At 32.7% G+C, this 23,454-nt stretch overlaps 2 protein-coding genes across 2 annotated transcripts; both read right to left on the minus strand.

Moving 5' to 3' along the window:
- Window positions 1-280: 280 nt before the first annotated feature.
- On the minus strand, window positions 281-7,677 carry LOC115983383 (E3 ubiquitin-protein ligase BIG BROTHER-like). Its single transcript, XM_031106056.1, has 10 exons — window positions 7,577-7,677; window positions 7,399-7,463; window positions 6,704-6,749; window positions 6,426-6,607; window positions 5,768-5,990; window positions 5,599-5,633; window positions 4,509-4,553; window positions 3,836-3,963; window positions 747-855; window positions 281-636 (listed from the first exon to the last, which is right to left on the minus strand). The coding sequence occupies exons 4-10, from the start codon at window positions 6,564-6,566 to the stop codon at window positions 601-603; spliced, it is 717 nt and encodes a 238-aa protein (XP_030961916.1). The 5' UTR covers window positions 6,567-6,607; window positions 6,704-6,749; window positions 7,399-7,463; window positions 7,577-7,677; the 3' UTR covers window positions 281-600.
- A 9,356-nt stretch (window positions 7,678-17,033) lies between these two features.
- Window positions 17,034-21,337, minus strand: LOC115986545 (ADP,ATP carrier protein 1, mitochondrial-like). The gene is made up of 4 exons (XM_031109674.1): window positions 21,179-21,337; window positions 18,865-19,379; window positions 18,393-18,764; window positions 17,034-17,687 (listed from the first exon to the last, which is right to left on the minus strand). Exons 2-4 carry the CDS (start codon window positions 19,366-19,368, stop codon window positions 17,391-17,393), a joined length of 1,173 nt encoding a protein of 390 aa, XP_030965534.1. The 5' UTR covers window positions 19,369-19,379; window positions 21,179-21,337; the 3' UTR covers window positions 17,034-17,390.
- Between the last annotated feature and the right edge of the window lie 2,117 nt (window positions 21,338-23,454).

Consider the following 23,454-nt stretch of genomic DNA (forward strand, 5'->3'; position numbering starts at 1 on the left):
CCTTCACAACCTACAAACAAGAGAGATAACACCAAATATTATCGGAAAAAAGTGGGAAACCAATTGAGTATCCTAGACCATAGTTCCTTGTACTCAAGCCTGTTCCTTCACCTTTCCTCACCTATGTTTTAACCAAATAGACTGTTGGCACACTCATATTCACTATAAAATATGCAATTTCTGATTCCTTATACTGACCCCCATTTCTTCTATGAGATTTTTCATTTTTAACCTCCATGTAATCTATGTGTTTCAGTGTTAACAAGCAAGCAAAAAAATAGATCAATGTCAAGTCTAGAGAACTAGGACTAATTCAAATAACAATCCTTCACTATATATTTACAGAGCCCAGCCACAGAATCCATTCTGAAATTGAAATTCATTTAAGAAGCTAAAATTATAAGATTCTTTTTCTACTGAACAGAGCCTGTATGAAAAAAGAGGAAGCCACTATAGTTCTTCACTAGCCCAAGTTGTACCAAAAAGGGGAAAAAATAAATAAATAAATAAGAAGGGCAAAAAAAATGAAAATTCAAGTATGTGAACACTGGATTCCTTCCATTATTCTTGCCCACTTGATGCTACATTGCCTTTTGATTCCTAGCCAAATACCTCGGTGTTGCAAATTGGGCATATCTGACAAAAATACAGTAAGGTAAGATAAAAAATATATATATATATATAGGCATAAGTAATGCAGATCTAGAAATCTGAAAAAGTTCAGCTTTAATAAAAGCACTACTGACCTTGCTAATGCTAAGCCATTTGGTGATGCATTCACTATGGTAAACATGCTTGCACGGCAATTTTATTTGCCGGTCACCTCTTTTGTACCTCATCTGGCAAACCACACATCTGTTTGCAGACAATACAAATACATTATGAATCAGCTTACACAAACAATGATAGAAAAGAGGGAAAAACCACAATTAAAAAAGAAAGTAATGAATCTAGTAACAATTTTTCTGAAAGGTGAAGCGAGACCTCCAAATCAAATCTACAAGTAAAAAAACAGATACAATGAAGAAATTACTATTCAAGGAACCCTAAAGAAGAGGAGCTTAAGAGCAATATTAAGTTCAGTTTCTTTAGAAAACATGGTTCTAATTCACAAAATGAATGGCATCACCAGATTTTTATTTCTTTTAAGGGGCCAATCCATCTTAAAGGTTGCGAATCCAAATTTCTAGTTCTTTTTCTCCCCGCTTAGAGTAATAAACTTATTGAAACAAATGGAGAATACATAGAGAGAAATAGAAAGAAAAAAAAAAAGTACACTCAATAATTCCAAGAATCCACATTGCCATGCCCCATAGTTTCACATTGACCATGTTCTGATACAATTACATCTGAAGTAGGCACCTACTTTCTGCAATACACTTCTTGTTGCAATGTCATGAAGAAACATCAATCACAACACCATTGCAAATGCTTGATAAACTAAAATTCAGCAAGAAAAATATATTTTCAGTTGCAATCTACCCTTAAAACAATCTGAAACAATAACTCCATCTGTTCTGCATGTCCATTCTACCATAATTTGAGTTCACTGAAGTGTTTTCATCCACATTCCTTTACCAAGAGAGAAGCTTAGTTGTTGAACACTAGCTAAGTGCTGTTTCTGGAAAACCTAAACTATGAGATGCAAGATTAAAAACACAAAAATGGGTCCACCTATGGGATGCAAGTGATGACCTTAACCATTAGAAAAACAGCCACTCTATGGCAACTCAAACAACTTTACTGACTAAACCCTTGGATTCATGAGCACGACCTAACATTAAAATGAATTACTGGTCGTGCTAACACATGAGGGTATATTAACACATGGGTAAACATCATTGCACCAGCCACCAGACTGGTCAAGCAAGCAAAATGATGTCAACTTTCATTTTGAGGTTGATATTCAACCCAAAGATGCTTTACTATCCATAAGAGCTTGTTTGGATGAAGAGAGTTTTGAGTGATATCACTCAATTTTCTGTTTTCATCATCCAAATCATGTGGCTCCCACCGCACAACACTTGTTTGGATTAGTTTTGAATCACGGTTTTCATCACTCAATGACTCGGTAAAATGGATGAGTGACCAAAACTGAAAACAGGTTTCAGCTGTTTTCAAAACTCAAAACCAGTCACTCAGTGGCAATATTGTAAATACATGCATCTTTGTGGGACCTGCGTCAAGGACATGTGTACCTCAAGTCCTCAGAACCAACACTTTCTCTTTCTCTCTTTCCCCTTTCTCCTTCTCCCAACAACAAACCAACATTTCTTCATAAATTTTTTACTCCTTTCTCTCTTGTCCTTTCTGTACTTTTCCCCTTTGCATCTGAAGAACAACAATACCCAGGCGAACAACAATACCCAGGCAAAGACCGAAACCCATCAGCTAACCGAAGCTCTCCCTCTCTCTCTTGTCCTCTCGCTGCACCTCTCTACCCTCCACCGGATTTGGAGAGTTCTCTCTATCTCCTTGGCAAGATTAAAAAAAAAATTTCTCTCTCTATCTTGTGGGTGCGGAGTTCGGATTTGAGATGTGGTTATAGGGTTTTGATTTTTGAGACATGGGTGTGTGTGTGTGTGTGGTTCAGATTTGTGGTGTGGCTGTGGTGAGTTTAGATCTGAGATGTGGGTGGCTGTTATGGGTTCAGATTTGTGGTGTGGGTTCGGATTTGATTTGGGCATAAGGTCTGTATTTGTGATTTTTGATTTGGGTATTTGTGGGTTTTGATTTGAACATCTGTGGGTACCTATGAGTTTATGTTTGTACTCATTTGTCTTTGTATGTTTACGATGGTTTGGCCGTAGGTTTGGAATGGGATTGTTCTTGTTGAGGTGTGTGTACATGAGAAATGAAAGAGAAAGAGGACAGCTTCAGTGAGAGTAATGGGTGTGTGTGTGTGTGGTTCAGATTTGTGGTGTGGCTGTGGTGAGTTTAGATCTGAGATGTGGGTGGCTGTTATGGGTTCAGATTTGTGGTGTGGGTTCGGATTTGATTTGGGCATAAGGTCTGTATTTGTGATTTTTGATTTGGGTATTTGTAGGTTTTGATTTGAACATCTGTGGGTACCTATGAGTTTATGTTTGTACTCATTTGTCTTTGTATGTTTACGATGGTTTGGCCGTAGGTTTGGAATGGGATTGTTCTTGTTGAGGTGTGTGTACATGAGAAATGAAAGAGAAAGAGGACAGCTTCAGTGAGAGTAACAAGGCAATGGTGATTGAAGGGGAAGAAAAGGAAATGAAGAGAGTGAGGGTGAAGGTGAGGCGGGTAGGCTAACAGAACTTATGACATGGTGCTCAGGCATGGGTCCCACAAAAAATAGAAAAAATTGAGTGATGAGAAACTGAAAATATGTGCCAAACAAGTGGGGGTAAGAAATTGTGGTATTTTCAGTGATGAGTGATGAGTGATGAGTGATGGGTGATAAAAATTGAGTGATGAGTGATGAGTGACCATTTTTTTTAACCAAACAAGCCCTAAGGCATCGCAAAAATTTCTCCTTGTTTTCTTTTAACAAATAATATTCTGGTTAAGAAAAAAAAGGACTCCTTTCTAGCAAGGTAAGTTGGATGGACCACATCTAAAATATCAAGGGCAAGGCAGGTAACAGAGAATTATTTATCTATTACATGATGTCACTAAACTTATGGTTAGAAAAATTTGAGTGCAGTTAAATATTTAACTTACCTAGGGAGGGAAAAAATGACACATGTTTGCCTATGGCATGAAGACTAGTAAAGCAAATGGTTTGATGGGTGAGAACTGGTTTATCTCCATCCATAAATGAAAGTTGAGAAGATTAAAAAAATTAGCTACAAACAAGAATTACCTCTCTCTAGCTTTCTTTGCTGAGAATAAGTTTTTAAATTTGTACTTTGTAGTTGGAAGCAAATTAATAAGGTCCTGTGAAAGACCTCGACTTTGAGTTCCAACTGCCTCACCTAAGTCAAGTAATTCCTGCATAACAGAAAAAATATATATATTAATGTGCCTAACTTCTAACCATTATGATTTCCTAATAATTATTTTACTAAAAAAAACCAAATTTGAATCACCAGTCTACTTTGAATGGTAGTTACATACCCTCACTTTAAAAATTTTAACTAAGTTGCACTTGCCACTATTCAGAACAGTCATAAATACACTGTTTCATCCATTCAATGAAATTATTGAATTCAATGAACAAAATCTTGAGTGCTAATCAACAAATGTGTTTAATACTCTCAATTTTTGGCATGTGTATGTGTGTGCATGCACGTATGTTGGGGGGAGGGAGGGGGGACCTTTTTTTTCATCCATAAATTTAGTTCACCCAATTAAGCCAGGGCCCCGCTAACAGTGCTTCTACTGCTCAATAAGAGAATATCATTCGCACAAAAAAGGATAAATATTGCAAATCTACTAAATTGCAAGTAAAAATTATAGTACAAATTACTTTAATATATATATATGTATGTATGTATGTATGTATGTATGTATTAGTACAAACTATATGTAGCAACCTCATAGGTCATGTTATCTGGATCAACATTGTCTTGCCATGCAACCTGCAACGATAAACATAGAAGACAAAATGTTTACTCAGTTTTTAGCATCAGGGCAGTACAGATTCTACATGTAAAGTTAGCAAATGTAATTGAGCATGAATGAATGCATAAGATTTCAAATAAAAAACAACAGAAAATGACAACAGTATGATCATAAATGTGGAATTACAGGCATGATTCTAAATTTGGTATTACACTAAAGAAGGAGAAGACACTGAGGATGACTGAGCAGATGAGGATTTTGATGACAACCATATGAACAGAAGTGGTGTTAGCTCATTTTGCTTCAAAAGCCACAAGTAGAGTTTCAGAGAGACCAAAAATGATCTAGAATCAAGATGTTTTTTCTTTTTTTCCTTTTTTTTTTTTGGGGGGGGGGGGGGGGTGACATAGGATGCTAGCTCATAAAAATGACTCAAAATTAGGGATCACTATGGGGATGACCCAGAATCCAGACCACAGGATGTTAGCTCATATTTGCTTCTAAAACCATTACGAGGGTATCAGGAATTGCACTATTGACAATTTGACAAATCTTCAAAAAACTAGAAAGCTATTATTTTATTTTTTGGCTTATCTTCTTGGGTCCACAGGAAGCCCATTTGCCCTACAGACTATACTTTGTTTCTCCCCCATGTCTTTAATCCCCTATCTTGGAAAAACCAAACACCTAAATATGTTGAAAGAACAACCAAATGCCAGAAATCTGAGAAAAGATTGCAGGGAATTTGAGCCAATGCTGGGATAAACTAAATTGGTGTCTAAGAGGATGCATGTCATAGATGGGGGTAAAGAGAGTGGGTTCAAAAACAAAATAATTGATATAAGTAGATTAAAATGTCAAAATAACTCAACGATAAAAAGACAATGATATCAATTTCTTCTTTGGATTACCTCATGCACAAGACATATCTAGTACTCTATGTGCATGTGTGCGTGCATATTGATGTGTGCTACTTCTTAAACCAAGATTAAATCATCCAAGCATAAACTACCACCACTGGAAAGCAATCACATAAGGCCGCATCAGCAAGCAAACTTTTACCTGTGGACTATTACTATTGTGATGAGTTGGACTGCCTGCAAAAACAAAGAAATAAATGAACTTTAGATTATGACAGTAACTAAGTATCGTAATCTCTGATTGCTTACAAAATTGAAAATGATAGCTTCACTAAATGATTAAAGGATATAACAGCTCGGCTTAAACTTACATTCTTCAGGGATAGCATGCACACCCATGACTGCATCTCCTTCAGATTGTGAGTCTGTGGTTGCAGGCTCTTCATTAATCGTTGAAGGGTAATCCCAAGCACTCCTGCTGACCTCTGCTCTTGGTAAATGGTCATTTACCTCATACGGACCATAATAAGTATTCCCCGGACCAGATATTCCAAATTTGTAAGAATGCATATTCATTGACCAGTATACACTTTCCTGGACAGACAGGAAATAAGAAAATATCATGTCATGCCATTCTTGATAGAAATGAGATTTTGTCAATCACACATATGATTCACACATCTTTGTAACAGATGACATCATCATCCATTAATTTCAGTGTTTCCCTTACTGCATAAACTCCTTTGAATTCTAAAAACAAACGGTCAGTATTCTTTTTAATAATCATTTAATAGCACTCACTGACTCACCCATTCCTTATGAATGAAAAAATTCATTTCTCAAAATATATAATTTTTAGAAGGAAACTAAATGCAACAGCTTGACAAACACCCACATCCTCCATTCATGACCATCAAGTACATAACCACCACACAGCTAAACACTTCCAAAAGCATGAACAAACTAATGTGACATATCAAATATATGAATATCCAGATTGGAGGATTTTTTAAGAAAAAGAAAATATACCTGATCATGCATAGGTACAGCATGACCATAATTGACTGGCACATGAGTAAGCCCTTCGAAGAAGTTCATAAAACTTTCCGTAACTGTGTAAGGACAACCGGTGTTTATGTAATGCACCTCCATTTGTCCATTCGCATTCATATTTAACCGCTACTACACAGACTCCAGTTTTGCAAAACAAGCTGCAAATCATCATAAAACACAACATTAAACAAAATTGTACCACATGATTAGGCCTTGTCTTTGATTCAATCAAAATAAGAGCTACTTTCACTTACCCCTGAAATTCCAATAGAAAATGCAGAATCCAATTTGCAAAGCAAGCTGCAAAATACCATAAAATAAATTCACATATAACCAAAAGAACAAATTAAAAGGAAAAAATCGTAACTACATTACCAGGCTTTTGGTCTTTAATTCAATCAAAGCGCGAGCTACTTTAACTAAACCCGAAAAACCAATTAAAAAAAATGAAAATTCAACAAAATATTACTTCCATTAATATACACAAACATACACACATAGAGGATCTCTAAAAATTTTGGACAAATTTACAGAGACTGAAGCAGAAAATTTACATTTTTATACTTCAAACTCAGTTTCCTTTCCGGGAAAATTTTGAATTTGCACACCACAGAGCCTAAAAACAACAAATTTTGGCTAAGATGACAAATGAAGTTTCACCATTTTCATAAAAACATTTCCTTTCCTTTGCTTTACTTTTTTTTCCTTTAAGTTTTCTCAGCAACCAAACGGCAGGTAACGGAAACTTTCCTAAACCGTATTCTACCAAAAATTCACCAAAGACAGAGCGTAAATTGACTAAATTCCATATCTTCATTCTTTTTTCGTTTATATTCTTTCATTTTCTCAAACTTTCTCAGCAACCAAACAGAGAAACCAGAAAAAAAAAATCAAAAAAAAAAAAAAATTTAAACAAACATGAATGGAAAAAAAAAAATGTTAAATTTACCAGCGGAAGAAAGCTCATTCAGAAAACACTCCTTCGCAGTCGCATCTCTCGAACTCTTCGAAAATCTGAGAGAATCACAGCAAAACAAAAACGTTGAAAATCACCATAGCTTTGAAAAAATTTAGAGTAATCAAAATTCAGATACTGAAGAAAACAAAAATTGAAAAAAAAAATTTACATTCTCAGAGAGAGAGAGAGAGAGTTTGGAGCTTAGAACACAAAATGTGAGTCTCTCTGAGAGAGAGAAAGTGAAACTGAAAGTAAAAGAAAAAATGAGTTTTGTTCAGTTTCTGAGAGTTTAGTTTAGTTTTTTTTTTTTTTTTAAATATTAGTGTGAGTTTCTCTTTCTCTCTCTGATATATCCAATTTTCTCTCTCTTAGATTGCTGGTGCTTGTTTATATGCTGGATTTCAGGGGCTTGCCACATTAACCACCAGGATGAAACGGTGTCGTTTAGTTGTAGATTAACCCACCTTGAGCCTAAATTTATTTATCCCCTACAGGGTGTGATCGAGTGCCCAACTCATTGGTCTGAGGTGTAATGTAAGTTCGGAACTCTCTGGTTCAATCTACCACACTATTAGTTCGTAGAAACTTTTGGGGTGTCTTATGAATAGGTAAGAAGTGGGAGTGAAATAGTCTATGCAACAACTGGAACATCACTTTCTTTTATATTGCATCTCTCAAGTGAGTTGTGATCAGGCACGGAATCATGACTTGGAGTTAGGGAGGCAAAAGTATAAACAAATATTTTTTTTAAAACTCCTAATAAGCATTCATTTAGAAGAGAAATGCTATGTCTACTATATTTTCACAATATTTTCATAACAAATTGTAAGTAGTAGGTTATTATTAGTTGTTATGAGTGAGTAAAAAAGTAATTTAAGTTATGAATTCAAATTAAAACCAATAACAACCTACCGCATGTGATTTGTTGTAAAAATGTTGTGAACGTAGGACTTCTTAATTTAGAAAGTTAATTTTTTTTTTTTTTTTTTTTTTGGTGTCTTGTGTGTTGTCAAATTTGTATGGGTGTTTACTTAGCCTAGTTAGAATTAGCCTAGGAATTTTTTATTTTATTTTATTTTTTGTTTGTGTCTTAAGTGGGTTTGTTTTTGGGTGTTGTTTGGACTTAAGTTTGTTATTGGTAAATTTTATTGTTGAGCTTGTTAAATTTATTTCAGATTTTAGATCAATAAAATTTTTTATAGCCTTAAAAAAGATCAATAATATTGTTGAGGGAGACAAAGTGCAAATTTATTGAAACAAATTGCTAAAATTAATACATATTTATATATACAAAAAAAAAAAAAAAAAAATTGAACAAATTTGGGGGCCACTGCCCCCCAAGTCCAAGTATTGTTTCGTCGTTGGTTGTGATTAACCCTATATGTGCATGAACATAATACCTCCTCGATCTACTAAAGAATCAATGTCTAAGCAACTTAGACATAATCCTTAAACCAAACTAGCATGATGCCGTGAGTTTTCAAAAGCTTGAACTTAAACTCTTGTCTTGTACCAAACCTTGATCACCAAGTCAAGATTCCAGGAATTGTTGTCAATATTACCTATCTTATTTTATATATATATTCCAAAGCAAAACAAGACATTACTCCATAATATATATATATATAAATATATATATATATATATAAAATCTCACGACATTCCATTATATATATATATATATATATATTCCAAAGCAAAATAAGACAAGACATTACTCCATCATATATATATATATATATATATATATAAAATCTCACGACATTCCATTATTTCCACTATCAAACCAATAGCAAAGCCAGATTATTTTCTTAGGGGGAGCCAATGTGTAAAAGTCAAGCTATATTTTTTATTTTTCATAGAAATTGCAAGGAGGGGGAGGGATTTTTTTCAAAACCTGGGGGGCCATCCATGACTCACCTCCCCCCATCTCACTTTCATCACATCAAAGAACATTTCTAGCATTATGAATAGAATGTGAAGCCATATATATATATCATGTGATTAAAATATATGCGATTTTCATTTAATAGTTATTTAGTATAATTTTCTTATAAATTGATTTTAAAAGAAAATTCTTAGGATGTTTTCAGTTGATTTTTACACAAAACATGTGATGTTCATTTTAATAGCTGCATGTTGGATTAGAAGAATTTTCCTATAAATTTTAGTGATTTATTGATTTGTATGCACAAATTTAATTATACTTTTAAAATATTTTGTACACAATTTGACTTTAAAAGAAAATAATAAACATATCTATAAATATACTATTAAATACCATATCCCTAAGAACACTTATTAAAAAATCTTAAATATATTCCAATTTCTATTTCTTTATTGTATTGTTAATTGATTTTTTTCGATGTTCTTATTCTACTTTCCGTTCTGGATCTTGAGTTTAGTGCTACTACAGGCACAGCCATCAAGGTTACGAAGTAAAAGGAGAGCCAATCAATTTTGTTGGAGTATGGATTCGGGTGAATAATAATTTTGGTCTATTCCTTTCTTTTTTTTCTTTTTTTTTTCTTTTTTTTTTTTTTAATTTTTTGACAAAGAGAACTAAACATCTTTTAGTATGCAGTTCACACGTTCCACACGCACTGAGTTATTATAGAGAAAAATTTCTTAGAAATAACCCTAAGATGTTAGTGATTCAAACTCATGATCTCATAGATATTATAAGACTTTAAGAATCACTAAACCAAACCCTTAAGACCATTCTTTTTAGTTATTAATAAAGAAAAACACGGGTTACTTTGAGGGGTTAAGCTAAATTAATATAAATATTTTTTTTCCTAATTAATTCATTTATGAAGTACAGAGTAGATAAAGATTTTATAGTCATAAATTAAAAAGTAAATCTATCATTTTATAGTAGGACAACACCTTTATAAATATGCCAACTATTTTGTTATGTAAAAGCATACCTGACCTGTTTTTGTCAACCTATAATTGTTGCAAATCATTTATTATAATTTTTTTTTTTTTTTGGAGAAACTTATTATTTTCAATATATATAATTGGTACTTTTTGTGCCATCTTCTTTTATAGATGAGAGATAAAAAAAAATGATGTCAAATTAACTATAATTGTCAAAAAAAATGGCATTTGGACAAAATCATTTTGAAGGCTTTTGTTTAGGTGGTTTTGTTTTGGTTCATTAGAAAGGAAAGTATGTATAATACAAGTTTTGACTACTTTTGTGAAATTTAAAGTAAATCTGCTGCAGCAGTGCTGCCTTTTCTATTGAAGCATCAACCTACAGGTAATGGAGATCTTTGCTTGAAAAAATGATACTTTTGCTTTTGGAATATTTCCAAACACATACTAACTTTTGTCATTCTAGTATATATTTTGCTACCAACTTCTAAATGTGGACTCAAAATCTCTGAGGTGCTGTTTTGCTCTTTTTTTTTAATGGTTAGAGAGTGTAATTAATGTGAATTTTTTACCTGCACCTAACTATAGTAACACTCTAGTTTTTGTCAAAGTTGTTTATATATCTCAACATGGCCTTAAGATCTCTTCTTTTTTCTTTTTCTTTTTTATGGGTTTCAATTGGTTCAACAAGTTTAGTTTTTTTTTTTTTTTTTTTTCTGCCTTTAAATTAAAGAAAAAAATTCATTATTATCAGAACCTAATTGTAAAAGATAAAAATGATGAAATGAGCTAAATGAGTCTATGGTATCAAAAGTACAAAACACTTCATCAAATTATGAAAAAAGATTATTAGTATTTTTTTTTTAGAAACATGAAAAAAAGATTATGAATGTGTGTGACCATAAATTTATTATTTTAATTTTGATAGGTTATAATAAAAAATATATATAAATAAAGTAAAAATAAAAACTTTGAATCTTTGATAGTCAGAATAATTGACCAAGAACAAGAAGAGAGGTAAAAAAAAAAAAAAAAGCCATTTTCAACAGGCGGAGAGATCTGTGACAGCCGCATTGACAATAAATCTGTCTTTGCACAATCTTTGCCGTACATCTGTAAAATCTTCAAGGTTCTAATTTCTGATCCCTACAAATTGCTCACCTAAAGATTCCAAAAGGTAGTTTAGTCCCCCGAGCAACTAGAACAGCTTTAATGGTAAAACAAGATAAGGTCCATTTAATATAAAGTAAAAATATTTCTGACCTAAAATGTTTGAAACTTCCAACTACTATATCCCAAAAAATAAAAATTAAAAGTTTTAGAGACTCGAGAATGTGATATTTTTGTTAGATTAAAATGAAAACTAGTAAAATTTGTTAACTCGATTGTTGTGAAAATTGATGTGTATATAACATTTATAGAGAGAAATAAAATAAAAATAAAAAGTTGCTAGGCAATGATACATGAACTCAAGGAAAACAATATCTATTTATCATATAGTCAATAGTGGTTGAAATATAGAGGCAGGTGAATTCATTTTTGTCAAATTGATATCTTCCAAGCACTTTTTAATTTTTTGTCCATGGAATCATAGATACAGTGTTCTATATGAACAGGATGCATTTGTGTTTGCCACTAATTCAATTATCACACCTCCCCCACTCTCCCCTATTTATCTAGGAATTTTAAAAAAAAAAAAAAAAAAAAAAAAAAAAAAAAAAAAAACTGCTATCGTAAACTCCTAACAAGGCTTACAAATCAAAAGCAAATTGTAAGAATCTTGTCAAGGCATTTAAAATTGTTCCATTGCAAATAAAAGAAAATTGAGAAGTATATTTTCACGATAATCTTGATAATATATATGTGTATGTGTATATATATATTTTAAGCACACAGTTTACTAGTTACTTTATTAAAGTGAAAATCACATTCTTCTAAGTTCTAACTAGCAATTACTTCATGTTTCTATCATCCTTATCTTCTCTTTTTCCATGAAAAAGGAGTCTTCTCTATTTTCATGAAAAATGAGCAATCTTGCCGAGCTTGGTAATTCTTGATTGTCACCAAGTGAGGCATTAAAGTGGTTGAATTTATGTTGACTCAGAGGTTAAATGTGGAGAAAATACGGAGTAGTGCTTTGAGCTCTCACATAAGGGTGGGCCTTACACGTGGGTCTCCCATGAGACACACCCCTTATGTGAGAGCCTAGAGCATTGCTCCAAAACTATATAAGTATTACCCTAAATGTGGAATGATTGTTATAGCTTGTCTATGTTTGTAGCGCAAACCCTCACCTTTGGGGTTGGGCAACCCCCATCCACTGTATGCTTTCTTTGTATTTAAAATTTGATTGAGGAATCTTTGTCAAGATCATCACATGTAAAATAGTTCAAGTATCCCTATAATTAAACTGCCACCTCTTAGGCCTAATTGATACTACCATAGATGCCAACTATAAACAATAACTATCTCAAACACAACTTATTATTGTAAAGAGAAGTCTTCTCAAAGTCATCTCTCTCTCTCTCTCTCTCTCTCTCTCTCTCTCTCTCTATATATATATATATATATTCCCCTTTTCAGTTAATATATTTTAATTTCTATCGCTCGCATGTAGGAATGCCTCGTTTAATATCAATTAAATTCAAACAAATGAACAAGTTAGCATGGTCTAATATTTGGTGTGGTAAATCAATATTAGGAATAGTCACATCACACCCAACTGGGGCAATAAGTACCTTTCATTCGGAAAGTTGAAGACAATCAAAACTTCAACATTATGTGTCAATTGTCATTGACTTGACGAACCACCTCAAATTTGGACCTTGAATTAATCACTTTGGTGCAAACATGTCCTCAAGAGAGCTTAATTATAACTGCTATTTCAGTTGTTCATTTAGTACAAGTTACTAGTAGCCTCCAAGACCTTCTATTCTGGTTGTTGATACGTTGGAGAAAATTAGAAAATGATTGGTATTGATGGTATATACTATTTAGTATATTCAAAGTCCATGCATCTTAGTTGTTGATTTGTTGTAGAAAATGATTGCAAGAAAATTTTCCCCATCTCTTTAATGATTTTGGTAGGATGTAATGGTATTGTTACTCTCTTCAGAAAGTTGGTCTCCCTATAATGTATGCAATCAAATATAGTTGAAGATAGGTCATCAGAAACAGCTGACTTTTTATGTTGCTTCACATTGTCTTAGTTAAAACCAGCTTAGTCAATGAATAGGCAATTTGGTTTCTAAATAATGCCCAATTAGGTTATCTGTGACTGTGAGGCAACTTTTTTAAGTCACTTTCTTATGATACATGTCACAAGGTGAAGCCAGGAGCAAAGTTAAATGATCTCTTCTGGTGTAAGAGCAAATTGGTACAAGCATGATCATCATATGAAAGTAATTTTCATTTAATTCCAAGAGGTTAATCTAATGATTTCTAAGGTTCGTGTTATTCATGAGATCTTCGATTCACAACCTAGTTAACACTCTCAAAAGATTCAAGTCACCTGAATACCCATTATAAAAGGGGAAAGAATCAAAAGTTTTCATTTAGAATTGGACAATTCCATGAACCTATACTTTGAATTCCAATAAATTTGTGGCAGTAACTTTTTTTTTTTTTTACAAAGTTGAATTGGGATCCCACAGGAATATTGTGACAATGCACTTTGAGTTTCTATGTATATCATAGTTATATATATATGGACAATGCAGGGCTTGGGACCACATAAATACCTAGAAATTTATTTAAAAAATAAAAAAGCAATTAAAAGGAAGCCAGGCAAGTTCCTCTATGTGACCAAATAAATAAAATAAGCTCTTTACCTGTAATAAAGCCATCAAATAAGTAAATGCTAATGTCATGAGATACATGGGACCAAAGTAGACCTTGTTTGCAAGCAAGGAATTGGTCTTTTCAATCCGCAAACACATGCATTGCAAGCAGAGAGAGAGAGAGAGAGAGAGAGAGAATATGGAACTTCAAAAGGTTGGTCAAAATTTAACAAAAAGATGAAACAAGGCATCTCTTACAAGTTAATTTTTTGAAAAGCAGCAATTATTGCAAAGAGATTTGCTCTGAATCAACAGATTAAACATTAAAGTTGGATTAGACTAATCATAATAATGTATTCATGTTTGCTTGTCAGCTTGAGTACTACCAGTAATTCAACTCAAGTACACAACAGTCTTAAGCCAAGCACATTTTGGAATCTTTGTCCTATGGTCTCCTACAGAGATTAAACAAAGCATGACTTGTGGGTAACCTGAAATAGTGCCACTAATATATACGCATAGAGGGATACTTTACTTTTACCCAAATCATTTTCTAAAAATAATTGAACTTTAAAAAAAAAAAATTACACAAGCAATTGCTTTCTCTATTTTTTTTATTATTAAAATTTCATAATTTATATTTAGTATTCATGCCAAAGTTGTTTAGACAATAATATACGTAATGTAGATGTCTCAAAATGCTTTGTAATAGTCAAAAATCTCGTAATTTAGTGTTATTGTGAGAATTTAGATTCGAATCTCCCTTTGCCCAATTTATTGTAGGAAAAAAAAAAAAATTATGCTTTGTGATCAGTAAATTATTTGCCTTAATAAGGACTTGGAGGGCCATAAAACACATTCATCCATCTCTGCACACGACATATAACATAGCAAGAACATCGATGAAAATTGCAAATGCAAGTGGAAAGCCTTATAGTTGACATGTTAGTTGCCATGCCACACAAAACAAGGCACCTAAAACCACAATTCTGTGTGAAATGCCATATATGATGATATCACATGTTTCGCATTGGTTTTGTGGCCCTTCTGGTGAGGCTTTTTTTTTTTTTTTTAAATAAAATTTTTATGCGACTTCTGGTGAGGCTTTTGAAAGCAAAAAATACACCTTTCTAGCCGTTTGCTAATTAAATGATGCAATAGTTTTTTGTCACTTGTGTGAAACAGTTTTGTGATTTTGTCCCTATTGCCATTTTTAGATATACTGTCATGCTTCCCAACAATTGCTTTTCAAAACAGCTCAAACTTGGGTATTCGAGATGGATCCAACTTGCTATCCAGTTAAGGATTAAAAATCTGAAAATCGAGGTCGATGTCATGGTCACCCTCGATCTACTTCATTAGCATTGAGGGGCGTAATACCCTCAAATTGCAATTTTAGCAACATACTCGCTCTGACTAAGCTTTACTCGGGTGTGTATTGTTAAAAAATTTTAACAACCATAAATAGAAAGTGTGTATATATACAAATTACTGTAGCTAGATGGTAAAAATAATATATTATATTTTATTGTTTCTCTCTTCTAATAAACTATTATTAACAATTTTTTATTGCTTTTTTCTCTCTCTTCACATTCTCTCCCTTTCAAGTAAATAGTAAATAAAAGATATTTAAATGAAGTGGTGAAAGAATAAAGATTAGGATGTTAAATATATTGTAAAATAAAATGGTATAATAAATAAAGTCATTTTTTTTAGATGGTTAAATATACACCTTTATGCAGACTAGGATATGAAGACATAATTTATCTACTTCAAGCACTTTATCTCATTACATGTACTGCTCCAACTTGGGTATTTGAGATGGGGTACAACTTGCTATCCAGCTATGGATTAAAAATCTGAAAATCGAGGTCGATGTTATGGTCATCCTTTGATCTTGATCTACTTAAATGCGAGTTTGGCATTAGCTTTTTTTTTCCTCAAATTTTAATCTTATAGCCTTTACGTACTGCTTTTTAAAACTACCTTTTTTAAGGTAAATATATATACTATAGCACGCAAAAAGTTAAATAATCTAATGTCAATCACACACTAATCAGCTCGATGTACACAGTTTATCGACTTCAAGCACTTATCTCATTGCATGTACATGGTTTGAGTTAAGACTCTAATATCATTGACGCCACTCACACACACACAGGGAATCCAGTGTGGATCTCGTTGCAAAAGAAGGCTACCGTCTACTTACAAAGTTACAAACTCTCTTTTCCACCCTTCTTTTGTGTACTAAAGCCAAAAATGAGGTTTATGCGAAGTAGCGTGACTTAGCCAAAGCACTTTTGTCCTGATTCTTAATCAATTGCATATATTTTCCATTCACCCAAAAAATTAAAGCTGCAACTTCAGATATCAGAAATGTTTAAAGACTACAGTCCAACCAAACTGTTCATATATATGGTGATAAAAGCAAAGTTTTGCATAAAAGCCTAAAACACAGCCGGTTATTATTTGCTAGAATCCCGAACAAAACAGTAAAACTTTTCCAATCCTGTAGACTATATATAACTGGAACCCGGAAAATCCAATCAGCTCAGTAAAAAAGACAAGCCAGGTAAGAAATTATAGGATCCTAATTCAGAAATCAACCATGTAAGAAACCAATGCGTAAATTCTCTACATTTCATTAGCACCAATCGACTCTGGTTGATTCTCAACTGTAAAAGGAGTACTTATCTATTATGATAGAGATACCAAATCAACCATGTAAGAAACCAATGAGAGAACACTGACAAAAGAATATAGAGTTGAATTGCATAGTATTCACTCATTCACTTGTTACAAATTGCCTGGTATGTCTGTCACAAGCAATACTTTCATCAAAATCCATCATTGCACAGTGTGCGGTACAGCTTCCAATTCTTCGTTTTCGAATTAAATTTGCAGTACCCACTAATATGAAATACTCATAAAACAGCATTTGATAACCAACAATCTATGATAAAATTCATCTCAACATTCAACATATTCATCATTTACTGTAAAAGAAGCAAAATCCAGCATCAAATTAAGTCCTCATTCGTAAACAAAAATACCAGGACATATATGAAAGTATCCTCCTTAAATTATAGAGAGAGCTGAAGCTGAAAAGAAGTAACAGAGGCATTGACAGTCACCTCAATAAATCAGGTTTATAGGATCAGAATCAATCCAAAATTTTAAATTGGTTTGGGATTTAAATCCCTCTAAAACTGAATTATTTGAGCAAAAATTCGCCGGAATAAGTACTTGGAACTCAAAAAGATTTTCATCACCATCTAAAAGCTAAAATTGGCACAAGCAGGGAAATATACCCCTGGTTAATTAAGCACCACCAGATCCGTATTTCTTTCCGAACACGATTAACTGTAACTTGTCATAACCGGCAAGGACACCAGCACCAGCAACAGCACGGAGGATGTTTGCACCAGCACCCTTGAAGAGAGACTTGGGACCCTCATTCTTCAGAATCTGGGAGAATGCATCCAATGAGCTCTTGTACTTGACAGCTTCACCGGAGGTCATCATCATTCTTCTACGAACAGTGTCAATTGGGTAGGATGCAAGACCAGCACCGTTGGTGATGAGCCAACCAAGGGCAAAGCTAGCAAAGAAACTATCCTGTAGTCATCAAAATAAGAGGGGAAGAAGATGTCAGGAATCAGAAAACTGACTCATGTGCCAGATTGATACAGCAGTTCAATACACAATTAAAACAAAACTGAATTTTTAACCAACATTAATAATAAAAAAGAAAGATGTCAAAACAGAAACCATTAAAACCTAATAAAAGATATTGTTTATAGATCCTAATTTATGAAAGAGAACAAGAAAGCAATGGTAAATATATCTGGCTTTTTATCAACAAGAAGCTCACTTGACAAATGGCCAATAATAGATCAATTTATTTAAATTGTAGAAGTTTGAAGACCTCTTAATTTTTTTTTTATGGCGTGGAACCTCATAAAAGGCAAGGCCCTTTGGGCACTCCTGGGGAGAAAACCCCAGATACATGACCCCACCAGCCAAAACTGTTTATCAAGTATCCCAAGGAACCCTCTGGTGGGAATTCCAACCTAGGATGTATGGGTCTACACAGCTCATCTCAAGCCTCCCAGCACTAGGCCAGACTCAAATGGGTTATAAGTAATCAGACATGTAAAAATATCCATCCAAGTCATGTAACATGTCAGTTGCATCAAGATAAATTCATTAGATCATATGTCATCACTACACAGATGTAGCATTAAGTCATGGCCCATGCAAGTATAAGTAATGCCAAGTGCTGTAAAGTACAAGGAACAACATAGAAGAGACGCTGCTTACCGCCAAATCTCCAGTCAGGAGAACTGGCTTCAAAGAATCATACATTCCGAAGTAGAGACCACGGTACACGATGATACCAACACATGAAATGTTGAATCCACGGTAGAGACCAGCAATACCATCAGTTGCCAGTGTCTTTTTGTAGACATCAACCAGACCATTGAATTGCCTCTCTCCTCCCTTCTTTGCAGCCTTAGCATCATTAGCCAGACGGGTACGGGCATAGTCCAGTGAGTAAACAAAGAGAAGAGATGAAGCACCAGCTGCACCACCAGAGGCCAAGTTACCAGCAAACCATTTCCAGTAACCATCCTTGTCCTTCTTGAAGTTGAAAAGCCTCTTAAAGTAATCCTTGAATGCAAAGTTCAAGGCCTGGTACAAGTTTCATAGAGCAAATATAGGCATTAGAAGCTTGAAAAATACTACTTTTTCAGACAACGAAAAAGGGGAAAAAGATAATAAAAATACTAACCTGAGTAGGGAAGTAACGGATGACATTAGCAGTGTTCCCTCTCCACAATGAAGCAAATCCCTCTTCCTTAATTGTTCGGCCAAAACAATCACCAATACCCTTGTAGGGTTCAGACAACCTCCCGGATTTAATCATCTCATCCTGGTTCTGAATCAAAAGTTTAACACGCTCAATTGGAGCAGCAGCTGTTTTGGATACAGCAGCAGATACACCACCCATAAGGAAATCAATGAGAAAGTTTCCTTTCTCTTTAGGGGCTGCAATGAAAATTGGGGAGGCAGTCGATGCAACAGCAGATAGATCAGTAGTAGCTCCACAAGCTGGCATTATGGGATACTGGAAGGCAGCATTTGAGTAGTTTCCAAATGTGGCACGCCTTTGGTACAGAGCTGCCTGATGGTAAGCACCATCAAAACTCTGAACATCCATGGAAATACCAGAGCGGAGATGGAGCTGGCCAGCTGCCTTCTGAAAGACTGTGGGGTGTTGAACCTGATCAACCATTTTCACTTTCCCTGCAAAATATGAACACTTTAACGTCAAAAATAGCTGATACCACAAGGAAACACAACATGACAATAAAAATCAACATAGGCAAGAAAGATAATAATCGTCCAAAAGATATCATTCTAGCTTTTCCAACCAATGATGCTTAAGAAATAGCAGTGATTTACAACTGTGCAACATTAGAGAATACATGCAGTCTCACTAACAATAAATTTCATTGGAATATTGAAACTGGTGAGCCATAAATAGAAGACCAAACTTGAAAAATTCACTCCAATGCTTGTCCAATGACATCTTGATCACAACTAGGAACGCAGACAAGCATCTCTCAAACAAAGTAATTACTTGAATTCAGTAACAAAACCACGTACTACTAAAACAGAACCATAAGTTACTCAAACCCTCGTAAGGTTTTATTGTGGTATCAGAATAGAACATAGAATGTATTACATAAATGCCTAAAATTGGTGCATGTTACAAGTTTTTTTTTGGGGCAAGTGACACGAGCATCCAATCATTATAGTACATGGAATGTATCGCATAAAACCCCAAAATAAGTAAGTTACACAAGCACCCAATGGGAAGGCATGTTACAGTTAGTAGCATAGTGCCATAGTGAATTTACAACAGCAAAAATAAACCCAATAAGCAGCTCAGGCTGACACCTCGTTTCACAGCATAAACGAGTATAAAATTTTAAGACAATAAACATGCTGCTAATAAACTGTGTAATACATATGTCCAATCTCTACTTCCATACCAAAGTTCTAAAAAAGACATCTTCTTGTGAGACGCGGGATAATTTACAAACACGTAATTTGCTAATACATGTGCCCAATATTTACAAACACGTATTTCATGTTAATTAAAAACCAATGGCTATGAAAAAAATGTTTAATAGTAATTCAATTAAATTCAATGAATAATTATCCGAATAGCTCTTAAATAATTGCTAGTAAATTGTTGACATAGTTCATAATCAGGGTTATATAAAAGGATCCTGTTAACAGATGCCACATTTGTTATATAAAAAGCTGTCAAAAAAATTAATTACTTTTTATTTTTACATAAAAAGTTTCTAGAAATATTTTCTAAACCAATGCCCTCGGAGCATTCGTTAACTTTTGCCTTAAATATAAATACAATTCAAAAAAAAAAAAAAAAAATCTTTTGCAAAACATATTATCAGTCAACTATATATAAGATAGTAGCTGAAAATGAAAGCAGAAAAAAGCGAATCCGAATATATACAATTTTTTTAGATACTTTTAAAAAGAAAGCTAGCAAAAGTAATATCAAAATTGAAAAAAAAGTGAAAAAATTGATCAGATCTAACATAAAAATAGATCCATAAATCTAGATACGAAAAAAAATGTCACATGTAAAATTAAACTAAAAACTTAATCTAATAGTAAATCAATAAAAATCGAATTTTTTTATATTATATAGTTAAAAACGAACTGAAATGAGCACAAAAACTAACAGATCTAATAAATCAGATATATTTAGACCAGAAACTAATTAGATCTAGAACAGTTATATAACCAAAAAAAAAAAAAAAAAAGAATCAAATCAATAAAACTCGGGTTATAATAACAAGTCTACCTTTCAGTACTAGTGTAACTAAGCTAAACTTGATTGATAAAAATGAAACAGAAACCTCATAAACAGGTAGATCTAACAGAAAAAAACTGAATCAAACATAGCGAAACACATGCATGTGTATAAATAGATATCAGATCTAAAGAGATTTGAAATAGAATCAGAGAGAGATAGATATTTTTTGTGTTTTTTTTTTTTTTTTTACCTGTTGAAGTCTCCGCCTTTCGCTGTGAAGTTGAAAGAGAGAGTTGCGAAAGGCAGAGAGAGAGAGCGAGGAAATGGGAGCTTTTTTTTGAGTGTTGTGCGGTGGAGAGGTGAGGAGGCTTTGAAGTGAAATGAGGCGTTTATATTGACTCTTTGCGCGTGCGGCGTGAGCGTATTGTTGCGTTGAGCGTTTGGTTTGGTCCATGTGGCTGAATGACTGTATTTTTCTTTTTTTTCTTTTTTTTAATTAAAAAAAAAGTTACTACTATCATATTTTTCTAATAAATTATAAGTGATTAATTATTATTTATTTTAATTTAAACTCCATAACAACCTGTTATATAATATTTATTGAAAAAAATTATAGATATAATATTTTTTTATAATTAAAAAAAGGAGCTCACGCGAGTGATCACTATAATAGAATTTTCTAGACGGTTCATTTTTCTAATCTCGTAGATTTGATGGATCGTAAAGACTACTTATCGTTGCGTCATGCCGTAATTGGTGATGGAATGCCATAATTGGTGATGAAAATTCAATTTGTTTTATATGTTCGTATTATGAATGAGGGTTCTCTTTTCATTTGATTATGAGGTAATAGAGATACATGTCATGTTGCCACTATGTATATGAGGACTTGTTTATTTTTTGATAACAAGTTAGAAAGGTAGAGGAGCACTTTAGGCAAGTCAAATGATTGATTTTATGATTAAGATTTTTTTTTTTTTTTGAATAAGAGTGTATAGAAATTTGATTTTATATTCTACCATATATGATAGATGATTTTAAATGACATGTGACACTATATTTACTTTTAATTTTAAATATGTTAACCACCGAAAAGGCTCGAGATGCGGGGTTAGCAGCATGTTGTAATTATTTCTCAAAAAAAAAAATATGTTAACTACCAAATTTTATCTTGAAATGTAATCTTTCCATTTTAAAAGAGCATTCTCCATAGAAGAAAAAAAATGGTACTTTTCCATTAGATGGTTTAAATTAAATATTTAACAATTTGAGAAAATAATTACAAATTTTTTAGATTTTAAGAAAAATTAAATACTACTTTATTAATTTTAAATTTTAAATAACATGATACTCTATATATACATTGTTGGATGATTGAATAAAAGAGTCTATTTTGGTAATGGCACGTAAGGTTTAAAATTTTTGAATGGTAGATTGGCTGTCATTGATGTTACTTAATACTAGTGAAGTGAGATTGTCAAATTATTTAAACAATCTTCTGAAAAAATTTTATTTAGACAATAACAAATGATGTATTTCACTTGTACTCTTTAATTGTCTTTTTTTCTTTTTCTTTTTCCTTTTTAAGTTGATAATTAAGTAGGATAATAACAATTGCTGATGTGATAAGTGATTATCTCTATATATTAAAACAATTTAGAAAGTTAGTTATGATTTCAAAAAAAGTCAAAAATACCCCTAATCTAATTAGATAATCTTTATTCTTAAAAAAAAAAAAAGAAAAAAAAGTGGGGTTAATATTATAATTCAACATAATTCAAAAAAAAAAAAAAAAAAAAAAATACCTAAGAAACTTTTTTCTTAAAAATTAATACACTCTCTATTTAAATATATCTCACACAAGTTTGATACATTTTTTTTTTCACTGTTTACTCTATTCAAATCATTATTTTAGTTTCTTAAAAATTCTTTCTTATGTAAACTCACTAATAATAGATAAATTTAAATTAAAAAATTACATTAAATTCAAAAAAATAAAAAATAGCCTCATCGCATGTGCGGAGTGTGTATGATGAGGCTAGTTACTAAGTAAAACAATAATATAAATGGTGAGTTTAGATGAAATCTAATAAGAATTGGTCATATCAACAACTTGTAGGAATGTTGTAAAATAATTTATATTTGTAAATATATATATATATATATATATATTATAGAAACAAACTCTTTATAATTTATAGTAACAATAACACTACTCTTTCACTTTATACGATGGAATGAATAAAGCCTATAAAACCTATGGGGTTTATTACTAATCGGATTAAAGTATACAAAGCAAGGATTATAATAATAATTTTTTTTTTTAAATGTATACAAAGTCAATCCGAAAATTGAAACTTTTGGAGTATGCAATTTCCTTTTATCAGAAACTCTAATTAGAAGTATGGACCAAAAGCTTTTCATCTTAATTTGGTATTATCGCGTGGTAAAATTTCGAGGGCTAAAAAGCAAATTGATGTACCTTTGTTACAATCCATTCAAATCCCATGCAAAACATGTCAATTT

The sequence above is a fragment of the Quercus lobata genome, chromosome 4, assembly GCF_001633185.2.
Source record: "Quercus lobata isolate SW786 chromosome 4, ValleyOak3.0 Primary Assembly, whole genome shotgun sequence".
Classification (NCBI taxonomy): Eukaryota; Viridiplantae; Streptophyta; class Magnoliopsida; order Fagales; family Fagaceae; genus Quercus; species Quercus lobata.

Bases quoted from the DNA above. Each gene is read 5' to 3' on its own strand.
- LOC115986545 (XM_031109674.1), bottom strand. From the start codon at position 19,368: ATGGTTGATCAGGTTCAACACCCCACAGTCTTTCAGAAGGCAGCTGGC. The intron at 18,765-18,864 runs GTTAGTATTTTT...AACTTGTACCAG, and splicing joins TCCGTTACTTCCCTACTCAG to GCCTTGAACTTTGCATTCAA. The intron at 17,688-18,392 runs GTAAGCAGCGTC...TGATGACTACAG, and splicing joins TCCTGACTGGAGATTTGGCG to GATAGTTTCTTTGCTAGCTT.
- LOC115983383 (XM_031106056.1), bottom strand. From the start codon at position 6,566: ATGAATGCGAATGGACAAATGGAGGTGCATTACATAAACACCGGTTGT. The intron at 4,554-5,598 runs GTAAAAGTTTGC...TTATCGTTGCAG, and splicing joins ACAATAGTAATAGTCCACAG to GTTGCATGGCAAGACAATGT. The intron at 637-746 runs GTCAGTAGTGCT...TATTTTTGTCAG, and splicing joins AATGGCTTAGCATTAGCAAG to ATATGCCCAATTTGCAACAC.